The sequence below is a fragment of the Aquila chrysaetos genome, chromosome Z, assembly GCF_900496995.4.
Source record: "Aquila chrysaetos chrysaetos chromosome Z, bAquChr1.4, whole genome shotgun sequence".
NCBI lineage: Eukaryota > Metazoa > Chordata > Aves > Accipitriformes > Accipitridae > Aquila > Aquila chrysaetos.
In genome coordinates, this window is record NC_044030.1 from 66,646,648 (window position 1) to 66,659,045 (window position 12,398).

The 12,398-nt window shown below is 38.3% G+C and overlaps 1 protein-coding gene across 8 annotated transcripts in view; it reads left to right on the plus strand.

Annotated features, from left to right (window-relative positions):
• The window catches only part of PDE4D (phosphodiesterase 4D), a 659,227-nt gene extending 649,575 nt beyond the window's left edge, over positions 1 to 9,652 (plus strand). For all 8 annotated transcript variants that reach the window (XM_030004269.2, XM_030004267.2, XM_030004270.2 and 5 more), the window contains 4 exons: positions 2,991 to 3,145; positions 3,668 to 3,790; positions 4,273 to 4,455; positions 5,052 to 9,652. In XM_030004269.2, coding sequence (XP_029860129.1) covers positions 2,991 to 3,145; positions 3,668 to 3,790; positions 4,273 to 4,455; positions 5,052 to 5,462 — 872 coding nt within the window. In that variant the 3' untranslated portion in view covers positions 5,463 to 9,652. The remainder of the gene's footprint in view (positions 1 to 2,990; positions 3,146 to 3,667; positions 3,791 to 4,272; positions 4,456 to 5,051) is intronic.
• The last annotated feature ends 2,746 nt before the right edge of the window (positions 9,653 to 12,398 follow it).

Genomic DNA, 12,398 nt, shown 5'->3' on the forward strand with positions numbered 1-12,398 from the left:
CAGTGTAACCTGCTTTGATTTCAGTGGCGTATGTTACTATTATAAGTGGGTAGTACATTGTAGGGTCAGTGCAAGTTCCGTCATACAATGTTACTTCTTTTGCCATCTGACAACTTTTCCTTTTATGATAACTGACCCAAAAATGCAAAAGTTGAAATAGTACTATATAATCCAAGCACATAAGAAGAAAAAGCTACAGAAACAGAAACATACCTAGGGTTGTGTATTTGACCCATCTGGTTGCACATTTACAGGTACTGTCATTCCTGCACTTGGGTTAATCTATTGCACTGGTGCTAGAATAGCATGACCCCAAATCAGCAGTACAGTTTGAAAAAGGGAGCTCCTCTTCTGACTCATTGCTGCTGTATGTTCAAATAAGACCTCCACTCCAGTTTAGCCTGCATCTAATCTTACTTGCCTTAATGGCCTGAGGGCCACCCTGTAGTGAAATTTAATTTGATGACTCATCTGCATGGAGGAGGATTGGGATTGACTCTAGATTTCTGCTGCTTTATTGGTAACCAGTACAGTTCAGCAGCATGGTATAGGAAGGGAGCTAATCAAGCTTTGTGCACAAAACAGCATGTAATACCTGAATTCTTAAGAGTGGGCATATGTAAGTAAAGTTTTTATTTGTTTAATCAGAAATTGAGTATCAGGATATATTCATGGCTCTGAGGTGCTACGGGGAAACCACCAAGTTGTTTAGGTTTAAGCAGGATGACTGGCTAGTTGAAGGGACCAGTAGTGATACATAAAGCTTTCACTTTTAGGTAGACAGTTGAAATTCAGCTAAGTTAGGAGTGATTCTGATGCTGCTTATTTAGTGGCTCAGAAGAAATGTCTTGTTTTTCTCAATTCAGCGTTCGATAGAGAAGGCTGCCAGGTCAATCAAGTAACTAACTGGAACTGCTGTCGCCAAGCTGAAGGAGGCAAAGGGGATTTTATCCCTTTTGATTTGTTCTGTGTACAAGGAAGAAACTGTAGGGACAGAGACAGAGATAAAGACCACCTAATTCAGGTCTCAAATCCTACATTTTCCTAACTTTTAGAAGATCATTTGCTTCCACCTAGGTTTGTTTTCCAGTGAACCATACAAAGTATTAACATTTCAGTAAGAAGTATATGAATACGTTTTAAAAAAGCATAATAGACTTAAAGTTACTTAAAGTATGTATATATTTGCCATATTTCAGCTTATTCTTTATAATTACTCACATGTGATATTTCTGAATATTATTTCCCTATTTAAGGATTTAAAGTCTATTACACAGTTGTCTAAAAATCTGATCCCTCTTGAATGTTATTAAAGAACGAACAAATATGGATTGTATTAGCATCAGAGGAGATGCTTATTTGATCACTGTAACTCTGTCCTTCCAGACAAATACTTTTGAAGTTTATAATGTGTTACAGAGATTACCATTACCAAGGGGGAACTTCATTCCATTTCCACCTCCATTACAACATTGAGCGTGTTTTAGCTCTGTCTGTAGCTCCAGCCCTTCCAAAGTATTTTGGCAATGTTGAGTGTTTTGCAGTTGGGGCTCATCAGAAGGCTGTTTGAAAGGGAAATAAACTAGCACCTGTGTTCTTTGTAAGAAAAATAACAAGTAGACAAGCCTTGTAAATGTTCTGTGAAAGATGAAAGAGAGATCATTTGACAAACTCGCTTTCTTTTTCCTTTTTCTGTTTGGTTTTGCTGCCGTCAGGATAAGGAAAGGTAGAGGAAGTGTTTCCTGATTCAGAAGGTCGATGTATTCAAGACAGGAGAGGAAAATAGCAGGAGAATGGATAATGAGACTAATGAATTCTGAGGAGCAGAGCTTTTATAGGCACCCCATTGAGCCAGAGGGATTTTAAAACAAAGCTGCTGTAAGAGAAGATAAAAGTGGACACAGAGTAGAATAGACTGACGTATGGTTAGATTTAGGATAGAACAGCTGTAATAAATAGAAGTTAAGATCACACATGACAAGTGTGATTGCATAAAAACTATTTGTTTTTTATGAGAGATTCATTTGTAAGCTGTGTCTTAGAACATACACAAGCTGACTGCGCAGTATCCCCAGGTAGAAGCTAAAGCTGTGCAGAAAATTGTTGTAACTGCCTTTATTTGTCAGAGCTGGCTGTTCAGCAGGTCTAAGCAGACAAATGCAGACCTTGCATGTGTGCCTTAGCCCAGGCATTGCTAGGAAGCTATATGTTATTCTTGGGAGTGACAGAGTCAAGAATACTTTCTGTTGGAGAAGGCAGCATTACGGCATCAGGCATTGACCATGCTCAAGTATGAGGCAGTAGACAAGGCCACTACTTGCATTTTCAGCCCACGTGACCCTCCAAGAAAAAGACCAGAAGCGTAACTGTTACCATCCTACCAGCCTCCTTTCAAAATACCAAATTGTCATGGACTAATGACCCATAGGCCTAATTGGGTAGGTGTCTGAGAGCCTTAGATAACTGCAGAAGGACATGGTTTGAAAACCAAGATGCATGCTCTCTGCTTGACCTGCAGCAAAGCCTCAGCTGTGTATTCCCAGGTCTGAGTGCTGGATAGCTGCAACTTGACTTAAACAATGGAATTTTCATAGTCGTGATGGAGAGAGGCGTGAGAAGAGAAAACATCAGAGAGTGTTTTAGTTTAGGTGTTTTTGTGCATATAGTATTTTCCATATGACCTCATACAGATAGGAAAATGTATTCTGAAAAATACCTTCCTTGTATTTTTTCTAACTTGTCACTCCAGGCACACGTACATGCTTCACTGCAAAATGTTTTCTTTATTTTCCTCAACATACTTTGCCTTGATTTGTTAAGATGTTCAATCATTAATTCTGTAACTTTTGACACTGTGTGAACTACAGGAACTCTGCTTCTAAAAGTTTATCTGTAAATCTTGTTACAAATGTAATGAATTTGAAAAATTTTAAGGGATTTGGTAGAAGCAGAGGCTTTAGTAACACTCTGCTGTGCGATTGTTATTGCAGATTCTGAACTCGCCTTGATGTACAATGACTCATCAGTACTGGAGAATCATCACTTAGCTGTGGGCTTCAAGCTGCTGCAGGAAGAAAATTGTGACATTTTCCAGAATTTGACCAAAAAACAGAGGCAATCATTGAGGAAAATGGTCATTGACATTGTGAGTTCTGCTTGAGAGTCCCTCTTCCATAGTGCTAGCAAATTGAATAATGAAGCACAGAAGCATTTTTATGATAAATTACATGTCATTAGACCCATAACCAATGAAGTAAAAGTTTGAAGTTTTATTCTATCTTATCCAAACATGAATAGTGGGTTCATTTCAGTTTCAATAAATATCTGTACCTTTTTAGAAGGTATACAATCCTGCTTCAAGCTGTTTTCGTACTGACATGTATGCCATTTCACCACCACAGATAGAAATTTGCTACTGAATTGATGATGAATTTAGGCTGATCTGTTCAGAATCAGATAATCCTGAACAATCATTTTATCGTATTCTTAAAATAACCAAAATGAAAACCTAACTATTTTGGACACTAATGACATACAGGACTCAGACTTTTATAGTGTATTTAGATACAGAAGTTATGGGTTCCACCAGAACTGTTTATGTGTTCAAAGATTTTTTAAAAAATCAATAGAAAATTTATGTAATAGTCATTTATTTGTTTCTTTCAAGGTACTTGCAACAGACATGTCTAAGCATATGAATCTGTTGGCTGATTTGAAGACTATGGTTGAAACCAAAAAAGTGACCAGTTCTGGTGTCCTGCTTCTTGATAACTATTCAGACAGGATTCAGGTAAGAAAATTCATCTGCAGATGGTCACTTTTATTAACTTACATCCTCAATATCATTGGCCTGCCCATTCACCAGCATGGGTTAGATCAGCTGTCCATTCTCACACCATGACTCACTACCTTCCTTCTACATCCTTTTATGTTTCCTACCTGTGAAATACTTAGGTACTTACTCTGAGAGAGTAACGAGGTGCTAGAGTACATCTGGACTAAATGAGGCTTTGGCCTTCCCTCCAAATTATCAGCACCTGGTTGGTCTTTCCCTCAAAGATTTTCTGTCCCTTATACAGGCAGAAGCAAGGTAGTTCATGGCTACTACTTCAAGTGTGAAAAACACCCAAGCAGATAAGTTTTTGCTCTTTAGAATAAATCTTGCACTACATGTATTTTCAAGATTCTGTTTCACAGCCACCGAAAGTGTAAATGGAAAAGGAGCTGTTTTTCTCCAGAGTAATAACACCACAGGTGTTCAATCTATTTTAGGTTCTTCAGAATATGGTGCACTGTGCAGATCTAAGCAATCCAACCAAGCCACTCCATCTCTACCGCCAATGGACAGACAGAATAATGGAGGAGTTTTTCCGTCAAGGAGATCGCGAAAGAGAGAGGGGAATGGAGATAAGTCCCATGTGTGATAAGCACAATGCATCTGTAGAAAAATCACAGGTAATTGATTTGAGTAGGCAGTTAAATAACACAGTGTGACATTTTAACAGAAAAGGATGGTGCATAGCCATGTTTTGATTAATTTCTGAATGCACTATTTCCCTTTTTTCATACTAGTTAATTAATTCAGCTCCTGAGTAGTAAGTGAGGGGAGCTGAGATTTTTACTGTGAAAACACAGTGCATGGCAGTGTGTTCACTGAAGGGATTCCATCACTGTCATGATCTGCAATGTAGCATGCACATCAAAAGAGAGTATTGTACAGCTGCTCATTAGGGTTTCCTTCAAAAACAGAATTAAATATAAGGCAGCTGTTTGGCTCACTAGATGCAGTGGAGTTGTTTGGAATGAACAGTTCATTTGACAACCAAATCCTTTCCAAGTCCTTATCCAATATCCTGAATCAGACTTTTGAAATGTAGAAGACCCTATTTACTATATAAACCAGCATGGTTTCCTTTCAGCCACCAGTAAGGGTAGTGCATCTAGTGTCTCTTACTAGCATTATATTTCTCATACTTTGCATGACTTACAGGCATAGTTGTTTATTTCTTTGTGAATAAGAGGTCATCCTAATTTTGTATTATTTTAAATAGGTGGGTTTCATAGACTACATTGTTCATCCTCTGTGGGAGACGTGGGCAGATCTTGTTCACCCAGATGCCCAGGATATCTTAGATACACTGGAGGACAATCGAGAATGGTACCAGAGCACAATCCCTCAAAGTCCCTCTCCTGCACCTGATGACCAGGAAGAGGGTAGGCAGGGCCAAACTGAAAAATTCCAGTTTGAGCTAACACTGGAGGAAGATGGTGAGTCAGACACCGAAAAAGACAGTGGAAGTCAAGTAGAAGAAGACACCAGCTGCAGTGACTCCAAGACTCTTTGCACCCAGGATTCAGAATCCACTGAAATTCCTCTTGATGAGCAAGTAGGGGAAGAAGTAGAAGAAGAGGAGAATCAGACAGAGCCTTGTGTGGTAGAAGACCATTCTCCTGACACGTAACAATGAAGACTCAGTCTCTTTCTCTGTTGCCCTCTCCCTTTCTTTTCTTCTTTCTCTTTGTGGGGGTTTTTTTTGGTTTTTTGGTTGTTGTTTGCTTTTTAATTAGGTAATGGTTTCCAGAGTGTATGTCATATGCTACAACCATGGTCACAACTCACTGTCATCTTGCCAGAATGTTTGTTGATCAAAACTGACCTTGATGACTCAGTTTGGCACTCAGGAATATTGTAACCAGAATTTTCACCTCCATGGCATCAGAAAGCAGGGGGGATAACATCCATAAACTACATTTTAATAAGCTCTCCATTTGGCAGATTTGATTAAATAAAGCAAATGTTTTCAGAGGAGTACCACCTGCCAAGTGAATGCTGGTATGCTTTGATAGTTTTTGAATTCATTGTATTTCAAAAGCAAAGCATTGGATAATGTTCATCATGAGAGGAAACAAAATAAACTGAGGTTCCTTCTGGAAAACAAAGTGCACATAAATGATGGCACACAAGATGATTCTGTTACCAATAGGAAGATGAGCTGTGGAAATTGCATAAATTTCTAATTTCAAGTCTTCCTAATACGTGACTGAAAAAAGTGTGACCCAGTGAGTTGCACTAACCTCTGCAATTTGTATAGTATGCAAAAGAGAGATCTTTTGTAGAGCTTACTTCTATTATTAAATGTACTGAGGTATTCTATTTAAAGAAAAACACTTTCAGACTTCATCTGCCACTAGTTATTTTTTTTCCAAAGACTAACTTGCAAGTTTTCAGTACAAATCTGTGCTACACTGGATAATAATTCTAGGTTTTTTTCCTTTCCTTCTGTTTTTGCACCTTATAATCTCATGGTAATATTGAGCTATAAGTCTATTATTTTATATATTAGTGAGTTCCATGAATATCCTTTATGTTACATAAAACTCTTTCAGTATGATAGCTTTTTGTTCGTTTGTTTTTCATCACAATTTTCCCAAACATATTAGAGGAACTTAACTTGTGCTTTTGCCCTCATAGTGGACTGATCCTGCGAATTCTGTCTTACTACAGGAAGTGGTCCCAGTGATACCAACTGGGACCAGTAAGCTGTGGATTTGCAGGACTAGAGCCTGTAAGAAAGGTAATGAATTGTCATCTTAATACAAAAGCAGCTCTTCTTCTCTACTAATAAAATTCGTCCCTCTGAAACATGTTTCCAGATCATTTTCGGCTGGGACCTATAGACTGCTAAGTCAGAACAGGCTAATACAATGTAAGGAATATTTGTTCTGGTGAAAAAAGCATTAATGTAGTATTTCCAATTTTGACTCTCTTAATAACTTTTTATCTATGTCAGCTATCTGGTTAAACGATTTGCTAATCTGACATGTGTACAACATAAAAATCATGATTAGCTTTTTTTTTGTCTTTGTTGCAAGAAGAGCCAGGTCAGTCTTGTCTTTCTATGTTTTTAAGTAAATGAGCAATGCATAATGAGAATTGTAGTTCACTCCACATTATTTCAATCTCAGATCTTTTCATCCCTTATCCACCTTGTGCTGAGGGAATCCTGCATTTCAGTTTGATTGGTACTGAAAGCTTCTGTAATTTGGAAGGTTAAAGGGAGGTAGGAGTTCATATTTGTCATTTTCCAGTCCTGTTGTTTGGTCATGTGAAAGAAGAAAGAAATCTATTTCCTCCACTTTACTCTTTATTAAAATTGTAGTTTTGAGCATAGAAGATGGGAAATAGTTGCCTAGGGAAGCTAGCAGACTCCCACTCTGTAAAATTCTGGTAAAATGACAGTATCAAAATGATTCTTTACAAAAGATAGCAACACCCATTATTTCCCCTTTGGATTCATTTTGTAATAAATTTGCAACTATGAATACAGGGGATTTTTTAAGTGTCTGAGATCTGGAATAAAAACCTTTTTAAAAACAATTGGCTAGTAATTCAGCTTTTAAGTGCATTTTGCATTATTCTATATCCAGGTCATAGTTTTCTCTACCTTTAGCTCTCACAGGGCCTTAGCACAGAAGATGCTGAAGGAGGAAAGAGAATGAAGAGAACTTACGGGTTTTTTTCAGGTTTTGACTGTTTTTTTTGTTTTTCATCATTTCTTCCTGAACCTGCTCCACCTAAAAATCCTTTCAATCCCCAAGAGTGCCTGGAACCTTAATAATGGAAAAGCAATATAAATTCCAAAATAACCAATAGGGATGTGGAAAGGTTTTGTATCTGCACTAATTGAAAGTAAATGGAAAGAATAACCATATGGAGATACATATACATACATGTGGACAATCAAATAATTGAAAATTCTATCATTTCTTAGAACTGGGGATATAATGCACTGTACAATCTTTTTTCCTCTTTTGCCAAAGTGTGTTTTAGCATTGTACACTGCTTTAAAACAATACAATTTACAAGTGGCTTTATGTGTTCTGAATATTTTTGCCATAAGTAAATGCAGTGAGTGGGTATTGAGTGGGGGAAAAAAGAAAATTCACCTTGCTTATAACAGTACACTTTAGCTTGCAAGTTACTGTACTCAATAATGCTGTATTTGAATTAAATTGTTTTGTGTCATTAAAAAACAATAATGAAAGAATATAGATAGAAGAAAAAGCATTCAGAAGTTTAAAAAACTTGAATGAAATGGATTTTACAGAAGGCTTTGATAGTTCTTTTCAAATGTATTATTTATTTTATTTGTGCCATGCATTTTTCTCACCAAATGACCTTACCTGTAATACAGTCTTGTTTGTCTCTGTTTACAACCATGTATTTATTGTAATGTACATACTGTAATGTTAATTGTAAATTATCAGTTCTTACTATAACATCATCCTTGTCAGGGTGGTGTTGCTATCTTTGGAAACTCTTGGTGAGAGAATGATTATTGTGTATACATATTCCTTGTACATTTTTTTCTCCTGTAATATATTCAGTGTCACCTTAGAGCTTGTTTATGGAAGATTCAAGAAAAGTATAAAATACATAAAGATATATCAATAAAAAAAGCTGCAGGTCTTTGGTCCCAGGGCTGTGCCTTAACTTTAAACAATATTTTCTTCTGTTTTGCTGCATTTGAAAGTAAGGTAGCTGTGGGGCTAGGGCTGGGCATTTCTACCATATTTTTAGTTGCTAACTGATGGGGTTACTTGTACAAGCTAATATGCATGATACTACAATGAGCTTTCATTCATGACCCTACCGGAAGTTCAAGCTTTTCCAGACATCTGGCAATATAATTGTATTGCCTGTCTGATTGTCTTTTTACAGGCTATCATGAGGGATTGTTGCAGCCATTTTTTGCTCCTAAAAAAAAAAAAAAAAAAATGGATGCTGTATTTCAGTACTGAATTGCACTGAAACAGCTTTGGAAAGCATCTCTAATAAGCATTTGATTTTAATGCATATTGGGAAATGGAGTGATCAGAATTAAAAGGGTATAACTCATACACTTTTACAATCATCTGTAATATCCCTTCTTTATTTAGTAGCACAAATTATCATTGTATAAGCAGAATCCATAAAGTAGGGCAGAAGACAACTTTAATCTTGGAAATGCTTTCCAACACCAATATTAGTGTTATAAGCAGCCAAAGTTTTATTTTATATAGATGTATCTAAGGCTTTGTACAGGTGTGTATAGCATAATGCACTAGATCTACAGGAGAGTGGTAAACCTTTAGATCAGTAACACTAGTATTAGGTTTGCAGGTTGGACTGAGCATCTCTCGCTGTTTGACTTGGCATGTTGTCACTTGTCAGACTACTTAGAGCTGATACCAATGAATTTGCCAGAGCGGGGTAAATACCTCCTCCATTCCAGCGATGCCCAGCCCTTGTAGCATGCGACTTCTTTGTGAAAGGAGAGATTCTTTTTCGAGGAAAAACAGAGCCTCCTTTTTGACACAAACTGTAGATTTTAGCAGCCCTGGCCCAAAGGAAATCGATTGCTTTTGTTTTAAACGGTATAAAAGGGACACTATAACAACAGAAATCCTGAACAATTTTTTGTTATTGTTTTAATTTGATTTTTCCTTTGGGGATGTCTTGAGAGTGGCAACTTGTGTGAACATTGCACATGACTATTCTTTCACTGGTTTCTTAGCCTCTCTTACAGCCTATGGGATAGTACTGTACATCAATACCTTCATATGAAATTTTATATGCAATGGAAATAAAAGCATGGGTTGATTCTGCCTAGTTACTGTATTTGATTTTCTTTTGCAAGTTAAATTATTTTTACATACATCCCATAGTTGTGACATCTTAAGAGAAAGCGTATTTCCAGAATAATTTGATTACTGTGTTTTTGTCATCGTACTGTTTGCATAGATAACACAAAATAAAGTTGGGGAAAATCAGAAAAGTCAACCAAATGTGGTACTTCATAAAGAAGTCTAATCCACAGAGGTGCTATATAGTTATATAGAAAGGTGTTTAATCTCAGTTTCCATGAAATTTTACTATTGCCTTCAGTGGCAAAAGCAGCCTATCCTGAGGAAATAAAACTTCAGCTTTAAAGAAACTAGAAGACTACAGATTGCCTAGAGGAGCAATACCCTGGGATACCACAAAGAAAAAAAAAAGAGTACCATAGTTAAATATTGACCAGACAATCTCTGCTCTAAATGGATGATTAAAAGAAATTATTTTTTAAATAAAATTCACAAAAGACAGCTGTTGCCTTGAAGAAGAACTGTGGTCTTAATGCAGGTCTGGCTCTTCAAGCGGCTTTCACATACCTCTCCTTGATCAGAGTGTGAGGGTTTTGTTGTTTGGGGGATTGCTTGCTTAACCGAAAATAGTTTCTGATAGAATTTTTTTGTATTCAGTGTCCCTTTTTTCCTTAAGTCTGTTAGATCCTTCTTTGGTTTGGGGTCAGTTTGCAAAGAGTACCAATCCGTAGGACTCCTTTTTAATCACACCTTGGTGGCAGAAGCGGCTGCTAAGTGCTGTGCTGGGAGGATGAAGGATGCTGCGCTCAGCCCAGCAGGGCCGATAAACCAGGTGGTGCCTGTTGCTCTTGGCAGGCTCATCCTCACATGTTCCCAGCGGCCCTAATGGGAAAATGGTTTGCATACATCATGGTTATTATGAAGGGAAGCAGGAATCCCAAATTCTTGATGGCACTACTGAAACCTTCTCAGTAAGGATCTTGGGTACCACAGCTGTGCATGTGGTGAGCCTGAAGCTGGCCAGGATTAGCCCACTGCTTCCTACATCCTCTGGCAGCACTTTTGTCAGTCTCTGTGCTTGGCATTAATGTGTCAGAATAGGCAAGTTTCAGAGCAAAACCGAAACTGATCCCCTGTTTCACTGCAACCAGCTGCTGCTATAGGAGTTGAATGTATTTTTTAATGACCGACTCCTCTATTTCCTAATGAGACAAGTAGTCTGAATAGCTGCAACTTCGTTTGCTTGATGTCTCTGCTGCACTGAAAACAAGTCACAGCTGCTAGCACACACAGTGTTTACTAGAATGACCAGCCCAATTTCTCTACCAGCTGTGAATAATTTTGCTTAGTTTTTTCAGGAAGAAAAAAAAAAACCACAAATGAAAAAGTTCAAAGATGTTATAAAAGCCTTTAGTTAGTTCAGTTTAGTTTAGCCTGCAAGGTAAAGAAAATCCCCAGCTTCCTCCTGTCAAACTGCTTGAGAAATCTGCAAAAGTAGTAAAGGGGGAGAGGAAGTCCAAACAGAAATCAGAGTGACAAATTGGGAACAAAACCTGGTTAGGGAGAAGCACCCTCTAGCTAAAATAATCTCATCTTGTCAAAGGCAATCCCATGGCTTAGATATGGACGTTAGGAGAACTGAGTTTGAGTGTGATTCTGTCTCAGTTCCCCAGGTTCAAAGCTGTATTTTTTCCTTCTCACAAAGCAAGTATTTTGAGGTCCTTGGAGTTACTGTGGTAGTAAGAACTATGTATGTGTGTAAAATGGACATTTAGAAAATAAATAATTGTTGATACAAAGCAGAGTTCAGCACAGCTTTGAAGACTAAAAATGTGGGATGACTATCACTGCTAAACAAGCCCTTAGCATGGCAGGAGGAGGAGGGTGATGACATCAGACCTGGGTAAACAGCCCTTGGTGAGAGTGAGAGGGAGAAGGTACAGGACGCATGGCCCCAGATAGCATTAACTGTCTAGTGCTGATGAGCTGTGCAGACAGCAAATGCAGATCAGAAATTCAGCAGTCACACTGCATGGTTGGTTACATCCAAATGTTGAACTTCTCACTCCTACCAGCCCATAACCTGTCCTCCAGCATCCATGGAGTTCAGATGCCTACAATATCAGCATCTCTAATATGCAGCAGAGACCATTGTTTAGCTGAAGAAGGCTGGAAAAAGAGGTTATGCAGCACGTAGTAATCGAAGTACAGTTGGCATGTGTGTTGTACATGTGTAGGACTTGGTTTACAGCAAATGCCTGTAAGCCGTCATTACCTGGGGCTTGACAGAGACAGTTAAAGGTGGCTTAAAAACTTCAGTACCTTCTGACACTTGAAACTCTCCAGAAAACTAATACTTCAAATCTCTTGTAAACTTAAAGTTTTCAAAATCTTGACTGACTGCAGCGTTGACCAAACTAAGACCTGTGCATAGCCCATTGCATTCTCAGACTGTGGTTAGTGGTTTACATTGGCTGTCCTGACCGCGGCTAGGGGTAGACCTCCTAAACTGTGGTGTTGGTTGAAGTCTGATACAAAGCCTGCTTGATACAAGGGATCACTTGAGTGCAGGGACACTGAGCAGTGCCCCTCCCCTGAAGAAAAGAGCAGGGCCAGCTGATGTAGAGCTGCCTTTATAATCCGGGTGGCTGTGGACCTCCTGTGGCACCTGGGTTTGTTAGAGGGTTTCACATAAAGCAGTTCTTGGTTTTAGGCTCTTTGCAATGGCGTGGAAAGAACAGAAGCGGCCCGTGCTGTGGAGTTTTAAAATT